Source organism: Anastrepha ludens, chromosome 4 (genome assembly GCF_028408465.1).
Source record: "Anastrepha ludens isolate Willacy chromosome 4, idAnaLude1.1, whole genome shotgun sequence".
Taxonomy (NCBI): domain Eukaryota; kingdom Metazoa; phylum Arthropoda; class Insecta; order Diptera; family Tephritidae; genus Anastrepha; species Anastrepha ludens.
In genome coordinates, this window is record NC_071500.1 from 52,821,489 (window position 1) to 52,837,653 (window position 16,165).

At 34.1% G+C, this 16,165-nt stretch overlaps 2 protein-coding genes across 2 annotated transcripts; one reads left to right on the forward strand and one right to left on the reverse strand.

Annotated features, from left to right (window-relative positions):
- Positions 1 to 9,351: 9,351 nt before the first annotated feature.
- On the forward strand, positions 9,352 to 13,128 carry LOC128862349 (ubiquitin carboxyl-terminal hydrolase 5). The gene is made up of 3 exons (XM_054100919.1): positions 9,352 to 10,010; positions 10,067 to 10,596; positions 11,517 to 13,128. Exons 1-3 carry the CDS (start codon positions 9,521 to 9,523, stop codon positions 12,930 to 12,932), a joined length of 2,436 nt encoding a protein of 811 aa, XP_053956894.1. The 5' UTR covers positions 9,352 to 9,520; the 3' UTR covers positions 12,933 to 13,128.
- Positions 12,956 to 14,723, reverse strand: LOC128862350 (alpha-1,3/1,6-mannosyltransferase ALG2). Its single transcript, XM_054100920.1, has 2 exons — positions 14,613 to 14,723; positions 12,956 to 14,530 (listed from the first exon to the last, which is right to left on the reverse strand). The coding sequence occupies exon 2, from the start codon at positions 14,517 to 14,519 to the stop codon at positions 13,236 to 13,238; it is 1,284 nt and encodes a 427-aa protein (XP_053956895.1). The 5' UTR covers positions 14,520 to 14,530; positions 14,613 to 14,723; the 3' UTR covers positions 12,956 to 13,235.
- Between the last annotated feature and the right edge of the window lie 1,442 nt (positions 14,724 to 16,165).

Sequence of the window (16,165 nt, forward strand, 5' to 3'; positions counted from 1 at the left end):
TTAGGAATAGTTCAAAAATTATCTACTTGGTAATTATCCACAGTAGAGGAGTATCCTAGATACTCCAATACTACAAAGGTCAAATATAAATTTATTTTCATGCGATTATTGGTCGTACTTCTTCTTCTTGATTGCGGCGCTGGCCGCTTACGTGATTTTGGCCGAGTTTAACTGATCTTTCCAACGCATAGGAAGCCTTCTTCTTTCGCTGCTACCACCAAGTTACAAAGAAGTTACACGACAGTGAGTCACCCTGTTTAAACCTCGTTTGGTGTCAAACGGCTCGGAAAAGTCCTTCCCATTTCTGACGGCGTACTAAGAACCTTAAATTTATCTCGCTCAATTCTCGGTTTTAGGAAGTTGTTAGTTTAATTTAAAATATCTCATTTGCTTCAATAGTGAGTTTCGTGTTCGAAATACTTAAACTCCTATTGTCATAAAAACAGAACACCCGGTAAAGCTTTTGAATAAAGCTCTTGTAGCGGACTTTAAATGATATAAATCTGGATCGTACCGAAAACAGGTGTCGTGGAAGCTGAAGCTTAGTACCATAATTCTTTGATCGCCCTGTTACTTCGCAGTTAGTAAGCCTTTAGCGACGATTTTTTAATGCCCTGTGATCATAAAACACCAAATAATGGAACAGGTTTTTTCTAATAGCGGTCGCCCCTCGGTAGGCCTCTTAATATATTTCTGCCAAGAAAAAGCTTCGCATAAAAAATCATCTACTAATCGTTAGCGCCATAAACATTCCAACATCCAGCAAAAGATGTACGCGCCAATTATATATACATATATATACTTGCGAAAAAAATAATAGAAACGAATATTTTTTATAGGTTTTAACTACTTTTCCCTGTTTTTAATTCTCATTCATTTTTCATAAAAATAAAGCTCATTCCACAACAAATGTCACATAAAAATCGAAAAATGTTTAGCAAAATTTAGAACTTTTTTAACAGGATTAAAAACAAATTGGTACGCAGCTTTATAATCCACTAAGTATGTAGTATAAAAAAGTGCTAGTTTGAAGTGGCTCAAATTTCTCGATGCTTTTCACTAATTTTTTCCTCTGATGGTGTTGCGCATTTTCTCCTCTGGTAACAAATGGTCTGGACAAGGCGCTCAATATCATTTCATTTTACAAGGCTTAGCTTATCGTGAATTTGTAGTCCATTGTAGAGTCTAGAATGGAAGTGAACACAAAGGCTCGTGCGTGGGAATTCGCTTTATACTCGTACAAAATCCGCAGCCTTGTTGTGTAGATGAGGATGTACCAGACTTTCTGATAGGAACTTGCAAATGTATACCTAGTGGTTTTTTTTTTATTTATTTATTTATTTATTATTTTTTTTTTTTTAATAAGATTAATTACTTATTTTTGATGGATGTGAGAAAGAAAATCAAAAATCATTGCACTTGAGAAAGAAGATAATCAAAATATGTATATATGAATAATCATGTCGGGTTTAATTCAATGCCTTCATTTCATTAATCTTTATGAAAAATATTATTTTATTAGTTCATTCTAAATTTTGTAAACAAATTAAGTTATTATATTGTAAATTAACTCTGTTTGCTTTCAGAGCAAAAAATATCGGGATTGTTCAGTATATTTAAAAATTTTTTTCTACTTCAAATATTTTTGGTCAAAAGTCCAAAGAATGGCATTGTTGATAATATACATATGTTGATTATATGCACACATACATACATGTGTAGGTGAGAGTATTGAGTTTATTGATCGCGTAAAGAAAACAGAAGAGTAACAGTTGAGATCGTCTACTTATATAAGGATACACACATAAATATTACAGATTAAGTAATTAAAGCTAAAGGTTAAAGTGTTTTCTGAGCCAAGATGTGAGTTTGCATGTGTAAATCTGTGTGAAGTTAAAGATTAATAGAAAGTAATAATAAGGGGATGGATATTGATATGTATTTTTTTACTCGATTACTAACGGTTCAAATATTTAAAATAATAATAATAGCATATAAAGAAACATGATTTCATATGTATGTGCTCTGAGTACTAAGTAAATGTGTATGCAAAATTCATAAAATTGTCATAAAGATGTAATAATAAAAATATACACATGCGAAAATGAATATGTGTATGTACACATCTATACACATACATATATCAAAAGGTGAGCGGTAGTTGAAAGAGATCTAAAATACGTATGTGCTTAATTGAATGTGGAACATATGTATATATGTATGTAGCAGTTTGAGCTAACTATATCCCAATATTTGATGATTCTCCTCGTAAATTTTTAAACAATTTATTTTCAAACACATTTAGATTAAATTAAAGGCAGTTTATAATGAAAAACAACAACTAACTAAAGCTGTCTTAATATGTATGTATGTATATATACAATATTTATATATACTACGTATGTATGTATGCACATACGCGTACATATGGATATAACATTTTTTAACCGCAATCATCGAGTAAGTATTAGCAAAAAAATAAGTCAAATTACTTACTCAATGCTGCAATCCATTGGTCAATAAATTACGTACTTATTTACAAGTATATATAGTATGTGCATGTCGGGTGTTTTTTTAGCTGCATGAGAACTGTCGATATTGATAACTATAGTTTGACAGCTGAGAATAGCAAAATATGTTGACATTTGTGTTCGGTAAGGTTTAGCTTAAATCGTTTAACGACAGAGCAACGGTTCCAAATTTACTTTGAAAAAAAGAAAAACAACAAATCTGTTCGCGAAGTTCATAGAACACTGGCGGATTCATTGGTCCCTATTTGTTTCGAAATGAGCGAGCCCCCACGAACCATGCTGACTGGATTTTTGTGTCCAAAATTTAATCAGCTAAACATCGACAGTATTTGGTTCCCACAAGACGGCGCAACTTGCCATACAACGTGCCAGTGCGCTTAATAATCGATTTATTGCAATATTCAAACCACCATATGGCCTGATTTATTGGAAAAAGTAGTCAAAACTTGGACTGGTCGAATGGATCATAGAACTCGTAGCCGCGGCGGGCATAAGCCAGATATTATATTCGAAAAATAAATGCCATGAAATTATCTAGCAGATTATAATAAAAACAAATTCATTCCAACAATATTCCAGTTTTATACTATCACTTTAAGTTCTCAAGCTCTTAGAAAAAATACCCGATACAGGGTGCTGCAAAATTTATGACGCTATCGGAAGATTTACAAGACAGTAAACAAAGTGTAAAATTTTTTTTAGTAAAAAAGTTATTGAATTAAGTGATTAATTTTACTCCACCTTGTATGTCTATAAATGTACCTTCTTTTGTCTTTTTGTCTCTGTAAGCGCTTATTTTAAGTTTGGTTCGATCGGTCCTTCCTAAAAAACCTAGTTGAACTGATGATAATCTCGCGTATTTTGCTTATGCGAGTATATAGATTTTTGAGTATGGATTTCGTTTTCTCTTTTAGAGATTTGTTATGACCAAATAGGATTGACTGGAACGAAATGTATGTGTATATAGCTTTTGATTGAACAACCTGGTGCTGGAAAATATATATATGTATGTATACTAAAAATCATATTTTATTATTTTACATCATGAATTAAAATTTGACGAAAAATTTTATGAGTCCCAAAATGAGAATCCCGAATACTTTGATATATAACAATATTTTATGCTTGCAATGTATGATACTAGTAAAACTTGTTTTGGAAAGTTAAAAAAAAACAATAAGCAGCACTTACGATGGCGGGGACCACTGAAATAAGGCCTCAGAAGATCTGAGAACCAATGCGTCTTTAAGTCGTTTTAGAAGTTTTTTAATTAAATGCCGATTCCTTCCTCAAACCATATTATATTTTGCGGGTTATATCCTCCGTAGTTGATGTGATAGATAATTTGCAGCAGAATAAGTGCTTGAAAACCAAAAAAAAATGCCATGTACTTTCATCTTTCTCCCTATTACCTTAGAGCCTCACAAACAGGTATCTAATCAAGCATAAAATCGTAGATAAATTTAATTATAATAAATATATTACGTGATTGAAATCTTGGCCATCATATGAAATGGGTTTCTCACTAATTGTAGAGTTATATGATGCTAAGTTACATATAATCCAGATTCCCACAAAAATGTGTGATTTTAAGTTATGGACATAAGAAATGAGTTAAGCTGCATACATTTAAGTAGTATCAGAATTAAGCTGATTATGTAAAATGATTATTGTGGATTGATTTTGATTTGTGTGCATAAAGGTATGTATATACCTACATAGGTATGTAGATATACGGAATGGTCGTGTTCGTATTAAAAGGAAGTTTAACAAATTTTCTCAAAATATCACAAAATTTCTTATAACAAATACACAGAATTAGAGTTTTCAAGGTTAAACATACATGCGTACACTTACGTATATATACTTATGTATAATTTATAAATATGCAAACAGAAAAATGAACTTAAAAAATGTATATCGCATTCTACATAATTATTTGTTTCTATTTAATTCAATTAAATTAAATTTGTAGTATTCGTAGTAGTAAAAATAAATGAAAGCAGCATAAATAATAAGCATACACATTAAAAGAAAAAAAAAAAAAAACAATAAGAAGTAAAATTTATAAAAAAAATTATGATAATATTAAATATTCACATTAAATGGAACAGTGGAATAAAGGCATAATACTTTACTTCGAAAAGAAATAAAAAACAGAATGCAGTTTTATTAAGATTGCCTGAAGTTGTTTTACTGTTATTTGAAGCAAAAGCTCTATTGCTATTGAATTGAATTTTGGCTATTATATTTATTTTATCGTTTTTTTTCATTATACTCGATCGTGTAATATCACACCTTTGGGCTTTTATTTGTGGAGGTATGTAAAGGTTAAATCCTTTGTGGATAAACCAGCTTCGATTGAGGCATTGGAAGCCAACACTACTAAAGTTTTTCACGAGATGCCGACCGAAATGCTACAGCGAGCCATTCAAAATTAATGTTTACGGATGGCCGAATTACGGCACAGGTCTGTTAAAAAAAAAGGTGAATTTTCAAATTTCGCGGGCTACGTATATTCGACTTTCGATTATTATTTTTTTTATGATGGTACACTCGTCTCGAAGATATGTTCACGGTTTTAGTAATATAGCAGGTTTTGTTTGTTTGTGAGAGGCATAAATAAGACGAGTGTTCTGCGTGTTCGGCGATGATTCTATTGCACAATTTGATGTCTGGTACATCAATTTTGAAACCTTTAAACTATGGTTTGGATGGAATTTTGTCAGTCAGTTTGTCAAGAAGATTGGAATTATTTAGAGAAAACTCATTATACCTGTGAAATCACTCCCTCTAGATGTTCATTTTGATATTTCTGAGTGCTCCATCAACCGTGAAATTTACCACTAATGGCAGCCCTTTGTCGACAGCCTCTTTTGCAATAGAGTCAGCTTTTTCTTTTATTTGTATACCAGAGTGGCCTGGCGTCGAAATAATGTGAACATTTTGAAGCTTGTAATCTAGGATTCTACGATTCAGTAGGGCAGCGCAATAGTTATATGAGGTATCTTTATCTAAGATTTTGTCGATTTTCGTCGAAGATAGACGAAGTTGCAAAGTCTATTCGGAATTTGTGCTCTGTCTCTTTCCAAGGAAATAAAAGAATCATTCATGGCAGTGAGCAGGGTGCATAAATTATTGTCAGTCAATGCTCTTAACATTTCATATGTGACACCGTCACAACCCCCCGCTGATCTTTTTTTTCTCCGGTCAAGGACAGCCACCATCTGCTCATACGTGAAACGAAGCCCCATTGGAACCAAAACAAGAGCCAACACCAGAGGCTCTTAAGAAAGGCTAAATAGCCCCTATTTTTATCCTCGTTCTAACCATAATCAGAAGATGACTCATTAACACCCTTCAGACATTTAACAAAGCATCGAGCCTCAGTGGTGTTTGAGTTGTGATTAATCTCATCAATTTTGTTCTCAAAGTTTTCTTTCTTGCTTTTTTTTACATCGGATTTACTTTTTTTGAAAGACGATACCATTAACCGATATGATTTAGCAAGTGCATCGTTCCACCAAGGCTTGGGTACAATCTTGTAATTAAGAGAAAAGTGGCAACCTTCACATTCTCTTTTAAAACCTTCACATATTATCAAAGCAGGGGTCGAAATTCGCATCTTGTAAAGCATGAAGGAATTTCTTTTTTGCTTTTTCGCAACCGTTTCCATATCCAAAACGACTGGGAGATGGTGACTGCCCCGAGAGGGAAGGGCAGGGCTCTCCAAGCACAATTTTTAGCGAGGCTAATAAAAGTTAGGTCCAACACCGATCCATTCGAATTCTTTAGGTCTTTTTTAAAGGTGATGTTGCCATCATTTAGGCATACAAATTTTGAACCGAGAATGAGGCTAACTAGCTTTTCCCCCTTTCCTGTGTCCATTGCATCACCCCACAATTTGCTTCTAGCATTAAAATCATGCGCGATGATAATCGGCTTCTAAAAAGCCTAAAGTAATTCAATTTCTGCTTCAAAGTCACCAGTAAAGATACTGGCTAGAAAGTGAACTGAAGTGAAGGTCAAATTTGGGACTAGGTTTTTTGTTTTAATAATTAAAATGTCTTGAACTGTGTTATATTCTACTGTTTTGAATTTAATATTTTTTCGTATGGCTATGGCCACCCCATCATAGCTATTTTGAAGTTTAAAAACTTTCTACTGTTTGACACTTGAAATGAGAAAATTACGCTAATAATAAGTACACGATCTACTTTTTCATGCTTAACTCCCAATCCGTAATTAAAAGGCGAGATTTCCCATACATAATTTATCTCCCAAAATCTGGGATTATAAAATAATCTTAGATAATAACCATACTTTTTGACATAAACACCCGTGTTTTGTGTGTAGTAGATCATTATTTGGTTTAACAGGTTTGTAGACATAACTCTAATAAAATGTTTGTTAGGTATTATTAACTATGAATTCATTTAACAGAAAAAAATGTGTGCCCGTAAACGTGTGTCCTCTTATTACTTGTTATAAAATGTAATATCGAATTTCGAATGCGTATTGCGCCATAATTTTTTGAAACCTCAGTCGTTTACGGATTTCCTCCAACTGTTTATTATTAGCAGCCAATTCCGCAATTAAATTAGCTATTTCTTCTTCTTGTATTTTCTTCATATCGTTAGTAATAATTAAACAAACCAAAAGGTCCGAAATATTCAACGAAAATAATTTCTATGAAGAAAAACCTTTCACAACACTATTGACAGCTGATTGTCAATTTTGCAGGTAATCTGCCATATGTGACGGGTAGCTTAATTTTGTGGATTTATTGGTAATTAATGCATATGTGAACGTACTTGAATGGTGCGCACACTGACTAACGTAAAGTGGTCCCTTACCGTAACCCGTAGAGAACATAAATTTGAGCAAAACTTATATCGTAGAAAACAACTGCGCTTTTTTAGTTACATATTTACACAATATATCGGATGTGTATTTGTGTTTGATTGTATTGACACAAAGTTGTCATTGATATTTTTGCATACACACTTTTTCACACATCCGAGTTATCAGTTACAATTTTTCATTCTTTAATAAACCAAAGCCAAAAACCAAATGGAAATAGTTCATTTATCTATAACACAGTGCGACATCAAAAATCAAACCGCACCGGACCTTTTTTTTCTGAAAATATACCTATTCAATAGCAAAACCCTCGCTGGGTTTTTAAAAGTTAGCTCGATTTTTTTTTTTATTGCGTTTTGAAGTTTTCTATTTTCATGAGATTTTGGAGTTTTACCTGTACGCTAAATTTGACTTATAAATCGACCTTTGTTTGATTTAATCGATTCATTTTGTCATAGCTTGATGCAGAAATTTCATACATGTACAAATAAACTTATTTTGAGAAGAACCTATATCTCAATACGCAATTTTCAATACCAAAATTTCGAAAAATTGTATGTTTTTACCATTTTTTACTGTAATTATGAAAATAATTTTATACGTAACCACCCGTTATACACATTTTCAGATTTTTCTATTTTTGCTAGTATTTTTTCCAGATACGGTTTTCCAATGAATATTGGATGTAACAAAATGTGATCGTGAGTAGTGAAAAGCAAGATTGGTCTCACAAGACTTTTAGCCTGTTAAGTACATAGAAAAGTGGCTAGCACACATTCCAAAATAAAAAGTATAAAGAAGGTTGTAGTCTGTCTTATCAGGAAATGTTTATTTTAGAAATTCCAAAATTTGTTCCCAACGATTTTACTTTTCTAAGATCGCAGCAGTCTTGCGAGATCAGGTTCGTGCATAACAACTCCTAAAACACATTTGACGCGCTAAATATTTTGTGAACAATACGGTTTTTGTTAACATATTTGAATTTATTAATTTCATTTACGTGAATTTTTTATGAATTAAGAAAATAAAAAATGTACAATTGTCCTGCAAATATTAACGTTTTCTGCTATTGTTGTGGACGTTTCACAACAGAGTATAAAAAAATTATTTTTATGAAGAAAAATCTTGTTAAAAATTTATTTTTTTAGAAAATAACAAACTTAAAGTTCAGTTTTATGTTTTTATCTTATAAATGACTTTTTTAGTACATTTTGCAACATTTTTGATAAAAGAAATAGTGAGAAATTTTAATTATTTTCATAATTACAGTAAAAAATGGTAAAAACATACAATTTTTCGAAATTTTGGTATTGAAAATTGCGTATTGAGATATAGGTTCTTCTCAAAATAAGTTTATTTGTACATGTACGAAATTTCTGCATCAAGCTATGACAAAATAAATCGATTAAATCAAACAAAGGTCGATTTATAAGTCAAATTTAGCGTACAGGTAAAACTCCAAAATCTCATGAAAATAGAAAACTTCAAAACGCAATAAAAAAAAAAATCGAGCTAACTTTTAAAAACCCAGCGAGGGTTTTGCTATTGAATAGGTATATTTTCAGAAAAAAAAGGTCCGGTGTGGTTTGATTTTGATGACCCCAAAATTGTCGCACAGTGTAATTAACATCATTCAAAATGGTTTAAGTTATTTTAATAAAAATTATAGTTTTTCTGTGTGGTGAGAGCGTAATCAGCTGACAAGATTCTACGGAAATTTCCAATTTTGGATTTTATAAGTCCAATGGTCTAATCGGTTAATGTTCTGGGTCAGGAAAACAAAATGAATTAGGCCGGATATTTACGGCCTGATATAGTGTAAATATGTTACATATTTTAAAACAATTTGAATTTCATATTAGCCTTGATACGTACAACATATTGCATGCATTTGTATGGTAAAAATGGCATTCACTGCCATTCTGTCGTGTTCCGATTGCAACCTATCTGTTTCAAATGCCTAAATCCTAAAATAAAACTTGCATTGACGCATAGGTTGTTAAATTGCTGATTAATTGCTGTAAAATAATATTTCTTGTAACTTTAGTCGTAGAACAATAATTGGACTTCAAATTCAATAATATATATTGAAATAAAGATAAACGTTCCAAGGTATTATCAAGGCAATGGAACAGTTACAAAAGCATTTGACGAAAATTCGCGTACCATGCGATAATGTACCCATCTATAAAGATGAATGTGTCTATTCATACGATACCCCGGAAAGTCCGACTGGACTTTATGTGAGTTTAAGTAGCTTTCTTGGCTTTGGTGAAGCATACGTCAAACGATATGCTGAAAAGACTGGAAATGCGGTGTTCTTGCATATACAACGGATTAAGACTCCCAAAGAAAGTACGGGCAGTGCATGCGCTGAAGAAGGTGGACCAGAGCGTAAAATAACCCGATTGGCCATAGGCGTCGAGGGTGGTTATAATGAGGCAAATGAAAAGAAATTTGAAATTAAGGATACTTTTAGTATTGTGGTAATGCCAGACATTGAAAAGAAATTGCCATTCCCCGATGAGCAATTGCCTCTGCTTGTAACACAGTCGGTTGGGGCGGTGCTGGCACAGGATTCAGCTTTGGCTCAATTAGAAAAGAAAACACTAACAGGTAAGACTTCAAGTACATTATTTTAAAATCTAATTGGCAATTAATAATTCATGTAGGTACTTGGGATGGCGAGGTACGACAAGTCTCCAAGTATTCAGATACCTTAATTCAGCTAGATAATGGCAAAAAAATACCGCCGTCAGGTTGGAAATGCGAAAAATGTGACTTAACAAACAACTTATGGTTGAACCTAACTGATGGCTCCATACTTTGTGGGCGTAAATTTTTCGACGGTTCCGGTGGCAATGATCATGCTGTTGAGTACTACCAAGAAAAAGGCTATCCGTTGGCTGTTAAATTGGGCACAATTACTGCCGACGGTAAATCTGATGTTTTCTCATATCCAGAAGATGACATGGTTATCGATACAAATCTGGAAAAGCATCTCACTCACTTCGGTATAAATATGGCCGCCATGAAAAAGAGTGAAAAATCGATGGTGGAATTGGAGATAGAAATTAATCAACGCATTGGTGAATGGTCCCTACTTACAGAAAGCGATAGTGAGCTACAGCCACTAGCTGGTCAAGGCTACACGGGTATGCGTAATCTCGGCAATTCGTGTTACATCAACAGTGTAATGCAGGTGAGTAATATTATAACAATATTATATATACATATATATATGTATATATATATATGTAATTGGCCCATACACCCATTTCGGATGTTTGGCCGATCTCCTTCTCCTATTTGTGGTGTGCGTCTTGATGTTCTACAAATGGGGGGATTTACAGTTTCAAGCCGACTCCGAACGGCAGATATTTTTTATGAGGAGCTTTTTCATGGCAGAAATACACTCCGAGGTTTGCCATTGCCTGCCGAGGGGCGACCGCTATGAAATAAAACGTTGTCTTTATTTTGATCTTCCACCGAGACTCGAACCTAAATTCTCTGAATTCCGAATGGTAGTCACGCACCAACCTATTCGGCTACGGCGACCGCCGATCAATATATTACATCATGAAAAAAAAAGAAAAAATTATGATTTTACTGCTTAGCTCATATTTTTTGATGTTATTAGTTATTTTTTTTTTTTTTTTTTTTTTTTAAATAGGCTCATTTTAAAGAGCAATCCTCTACTAGGGGTATTTTTTATTTATTTTACATAACGTTATGTTGCAAGACACATATAAAGATTTGTTTTAATTTTCCCTTTTTTAAATCCTAAATTTTAGGACATTTTCAGAGTCTTTATAAACTATATTTCATACATAAAAAACAGCCTTCCCAACGTATGATGGTTCGTAATTATAAAATCATTATTAAATAGAAAATATTTGTCAACTATTCATTATTATAGCTGAAAAATTAATTTAAGAATGCTGACGTCATATAACTTTAGTCCTGAAAACGGGAATGTCCATTTCTTTGCGTTTAACTCCTTAAAAAAAAAATAAAAAATTTTTGGGCATTTTGTTATCTGTATTTATTAATTTACAGAATTTATTTAATTATTTTTGCATAAGTTAATAATTTTAATTTTTCCAAAAACTCATTTAACAGGTAATATTTACGCTGCCTGATTTCATCAAGCGATACGTAGGACAGGGTGCTGAAAAATATTTCAACGCATTTCCATCAGACCCTGCAAATGACTTCAACATACAAATGGCCAAGCTGGGAAATGGCCTGTGGTCAGGGAAATATAGTAGCATCTCGGAGAACTCGCTGGATTCAGAGTGTACTGGTATTTCGCCAGCTATGTTCAAAAACGTAATTGGCAAAAATCATCCTGACTTTAGTACAAAGCAGCAGCAGGATGCTTATGATTTTTATTTACATCTTATCAATATAATCGAACGAAACTCTCGTGGTGAAGCCAACCCAGTAGAAGCACTCACAATCAATTTGGAAGACCGTGTAGAGTGCATGACTAGCAAAAAGGTAAAGTACACACACCGCAATGACTATTGCTTGCCCTTGGAAATACCATTGGAAAAAGCCACAAACTTAGACGAAGTCAAAGAATATTTGGAACGTAAAGCCGCAGATGGTAAAAATAATATCAGCGACAAAAACGTAGTGCGACACAAAGTTCCCCTACTAGCTTGTTTAGAACGTTTTTTCGCACCTGAATTGCTTGATCAATTCTACTCATCCGCTGCAAACTGTATGACCACCGCCAAAAAGACCACACGACTTGAAAACATGCCAGATTTCCTGATGTTGCATTTGCGCAAGTTTACACTTGGCTCCGATTGGGTACCAAAGAAGTTGGATGTGTTGGTTGATATGCCAGACGAATTAGATCTCAGCAACTGGAAAGCCACTGGAATCCAACCGAATGAGCAACCTCTACCTGAAACAGAAGACAAGCCAAAATTTTCATTTGATGAAAATTTAATGGGCGAGCTGATGCAAATGGGATTCCCACTTGAAGCTTGCAAACGAGCGGTGTTTCACACCAAAAACATTAGTCTAGAAGCAGCTTCAAATTGGTTGATGGAGCATATAGGCGATGCGGATATATCGGAGCCGTTTATACTGCCTGTTGATGGCATTGGCGATAGTAAAGCAATTGAGTTTATTGCTAATCCTGATAGTGTAGCAATGCTAATGAGCATGGGTTTTGAGGAACGTCAGGCAACTAAGGCATTGAAAGCTACCGATGGCAACATTGAGCGGGCAACAGATTGGATTTTCTCACATGCCGACGATATGGACATAGATGAAACCCCACAAAGTCATGCTGACGCTGATACTGGTGTTGGGGAGCAGAGAACGTACCGCAATGGTGTAGGCAAATATAAGCTCGTTGCTTTTATCTCACATATGGGCACATCGGCCCAAGTTGGACATTACGTTTGCCACATACAAAAGGATGGACGATGGGTGATCTTCAACGATAGTAAAGTAGCTCTTTCACAAAATCCACCAAAAGATCTTGGTTATTTATATTTATATAAGCGATATGAGTAAATTGGCAAAGTAGATTTGGTTAGTTAAAATATGCGCATTTCAAATGAACTTGCCTTTATTTCAATATTGAATTCTTAAAGTATAACACCTAGTTTTAAATGCAAAGAACTGAAAAATTTTAATACTTCAAGAAATATAGCTTATCGTCGCAATTAAATTATGCCGTGAAGAATAAAATTTCAATCGAGTAAATTTACGAATGACTTTCTGGCATTATTTATAAAGCATTCGCGAAAATCTTATTATAAATTATTCATGGCGTTATAAATAATTCGTGCTGATACATTGCAATCTCTTTATTACTTATGTCTCCTTTTTCATATTATTTTCCTTTGTCCATGCCGGTTTCATTACGCTTTCCACAATATTGTTGAGTTTATCGGTAAAAGCTTCGAAAGAAAATTTTTGCTGTACCCGCTTGTGCCCCATCACACCCATTCGTTCACGCAATGCATCATCCTTATATAGCTGTAGCATTGCATCTGCAAATTTTGTCGGTTGTTGCTCACATAAAAATCCCGTTGAGTTGTTTACAATTGTCTCCGTCGGTCCACCACTATTTAATGCAATCACTGGTTTTGACATATACATACCTTCGAGTGGCACTATACCGAAATGCTCGTTATCAGGGGTATAAAGTAGACAATGAGCTTTATAAAGCAGTACAAATTTTTCATCGTCATTCGGGGAACGTAGCAATAACACGTTTTCCCTCAGTTCAAGCTTGTTCACCAGCTGATGGAGTTCTTCGTAGTGCTCTACATTTTCTACAATGCGGTTATCGTATCCGCCAGCGATTATTAACCGGCAACGTCTCGATTCCGAAATGGGCAACGCATCGATCAGCAAACGAAATGCGTGCAAAGCTAATGCATGGTTCTTTTTTCGTTCATATCGATTAATATCAAGAAATACAAACGCATTTCGTGGTATATTTTCACAACCATGAACTCCGAACTCAATACTTTCCTTCTGTGCAATTTTGGCTTGCATTGTATCGAAATTTTTAGTGTTCAAAGATGGATATAATACGTCGGGTACTCCATCTAGGCGACGGAATGTGTCACCGAAAACACGTAAGGTAAACTTTGAGTTGACTAAAGTCACATCGGCCATACCAACAGTAAATTCTTCCAAATAATTTAATGGTGCTCTGTAAACACTTTTAATATACCCTTCTCGAATACTCAGTAACTGGTCGGGAAAATGACAGTAGAAAATAATTTTTGGTCGTCTCTTAGCAAGTTTCAATATAGGTACACCAACAGAAATTTGATCACAGAAGAAAACATCTAAATGTTCCTGGCGCGACAACACGAGAGATGCATATAATGCAGCATACATCATACGTAAGTACGCGCAAAGGGCATAAAATCGGCCGAAAATCTTGCGTGGCAACCAATCACCAACTACTTTCACCTGGAAAGTGCCGTCTGAAGTTTCCTTAAAACAGTGCGATGGATCATGATGATTTGTCAAGAAACTGACTTCATGTCCTCGCGATTTCAATGCGAGCGCTGCATCCACAACCAATCGTTCCGCGCCGCCTATCCCCAAATCGGGATGAAGAAAAACTATACGTACCATTTGTGCGTTTGCTTTGTTAAAAATTGGCGTAAAAAAGAAAAATTAATTAGCAGCTTAAATCAAAAGAAGTTTTAGACTAACGTTTGCACTTACTAAATATTTCTGTGTCATTCAACCAACTTAAAATTCCGCATCTGTTCTAAACGTCTGAGTCAATACCACAGCTATTATTTTTACACGTTTGCTTTCCTATGCAAAATAAAAGACAGCTGATTAAAGTGCACAGAACTGCCAACGCTGTTGAATATCCAGAATTTCTACATTCACATATGCATTAATCACCTATAAATCCACCAAATTAATCTACCCGTTCACACATGGTAGATTACCTACAAAATAGACAATCAGCTGTAAATATTGCTTTGAGAGGTTCTTGCTCATAGAAATTATTTTTGTGGAATATTCCGGTGTTTTTAGTTTTTTTAATTATTATTAACGATATGAAGAAAATACAAGGAAAAGGAATAGCTAATTTAATCGCGCAACTGGCTGCTAATAACAAACAGTTGGAGGAAATCCATATGCGACGTTTACTGAGGTTGCAAAAAATTATGGCAGCAATGCGCATGGGATATTCTATATTACTTTTTATAATAAGTAATAAGAAGACAAAACGTTATGGACACACGCTTTTTTCTGTCAAATTGGGCCTTAATTAATAATATTTACGAAAAGTTTTATTAGAATTATGTTTACAGATCCGTTTTCTTTGCCACCGTCCATTTCATTTAGTTTTTATTTTGATGTTTCTCCTTACATTCGTAATAATAATTATCGATAACCCAGGGTTGTATGTCAAAAAGTATCGCTATTATCTAGGATTATTTTATAATCTCAGATTTTGGGAGATAAATTTTGTATGGGAAATCGCGCTTTTTAATTACGGATTTTGAGTTAAGCGCGAAAAAGTAGATCATCTACTTATATGTGATTGTATTATAACTTATGGTATAGTTAGACACCAACCGAATACAAATCTGTCAACTAACCCTATCTATCCTAAGAGCATGTTTACATATGCAGTGAATAGCAACAAATCCACATTAATTAATCTATCCACTCCCATAAGGCATATTATCTCCACAATTGATCATCAGCTGTCAAGATTGTTTTGAAAAGCTTTTCATCATAAAAATTGATTTGGTAGAATACTTCAACGTTTTTGGTTTGTGTAATTATTATTAACCATATGAAGAAAAGGCAAAAAGAAGAAATAGTTATTTTAATAGCGCAATTTTCTGCTAGTAATAGACAATCTTCAGCCACCGTAGACGAATAAGTTGGTTCGTGATTACCATTCGGAAGGCGCAAGTTCGAAACTCCATGAAGCACCAAAATGAAGAACAAGTTTTTTCTGATAGTAGTCGCCCCCCGGCAGGTAATGGCAAACCACCAAGAGTATTTTTGCCATGAAAAACCTACTCTTAAAAAAATATCTGTCATTCGGAGTTGACTTGAAACTGTAGGTCCCTCAATTTGTGGAGCAACGCCACAAGTAGGAGGAGGAGCTCTGCTTAACACCCAATAATGGTGTAAGCGCTAATTATATACATATATGTATATATAATAGGCAGTTGGAGGAAATCCGTATACGACGTCTACTGAAATTACAGCAATATGCAAACGAAATCCAATATTACATTTTA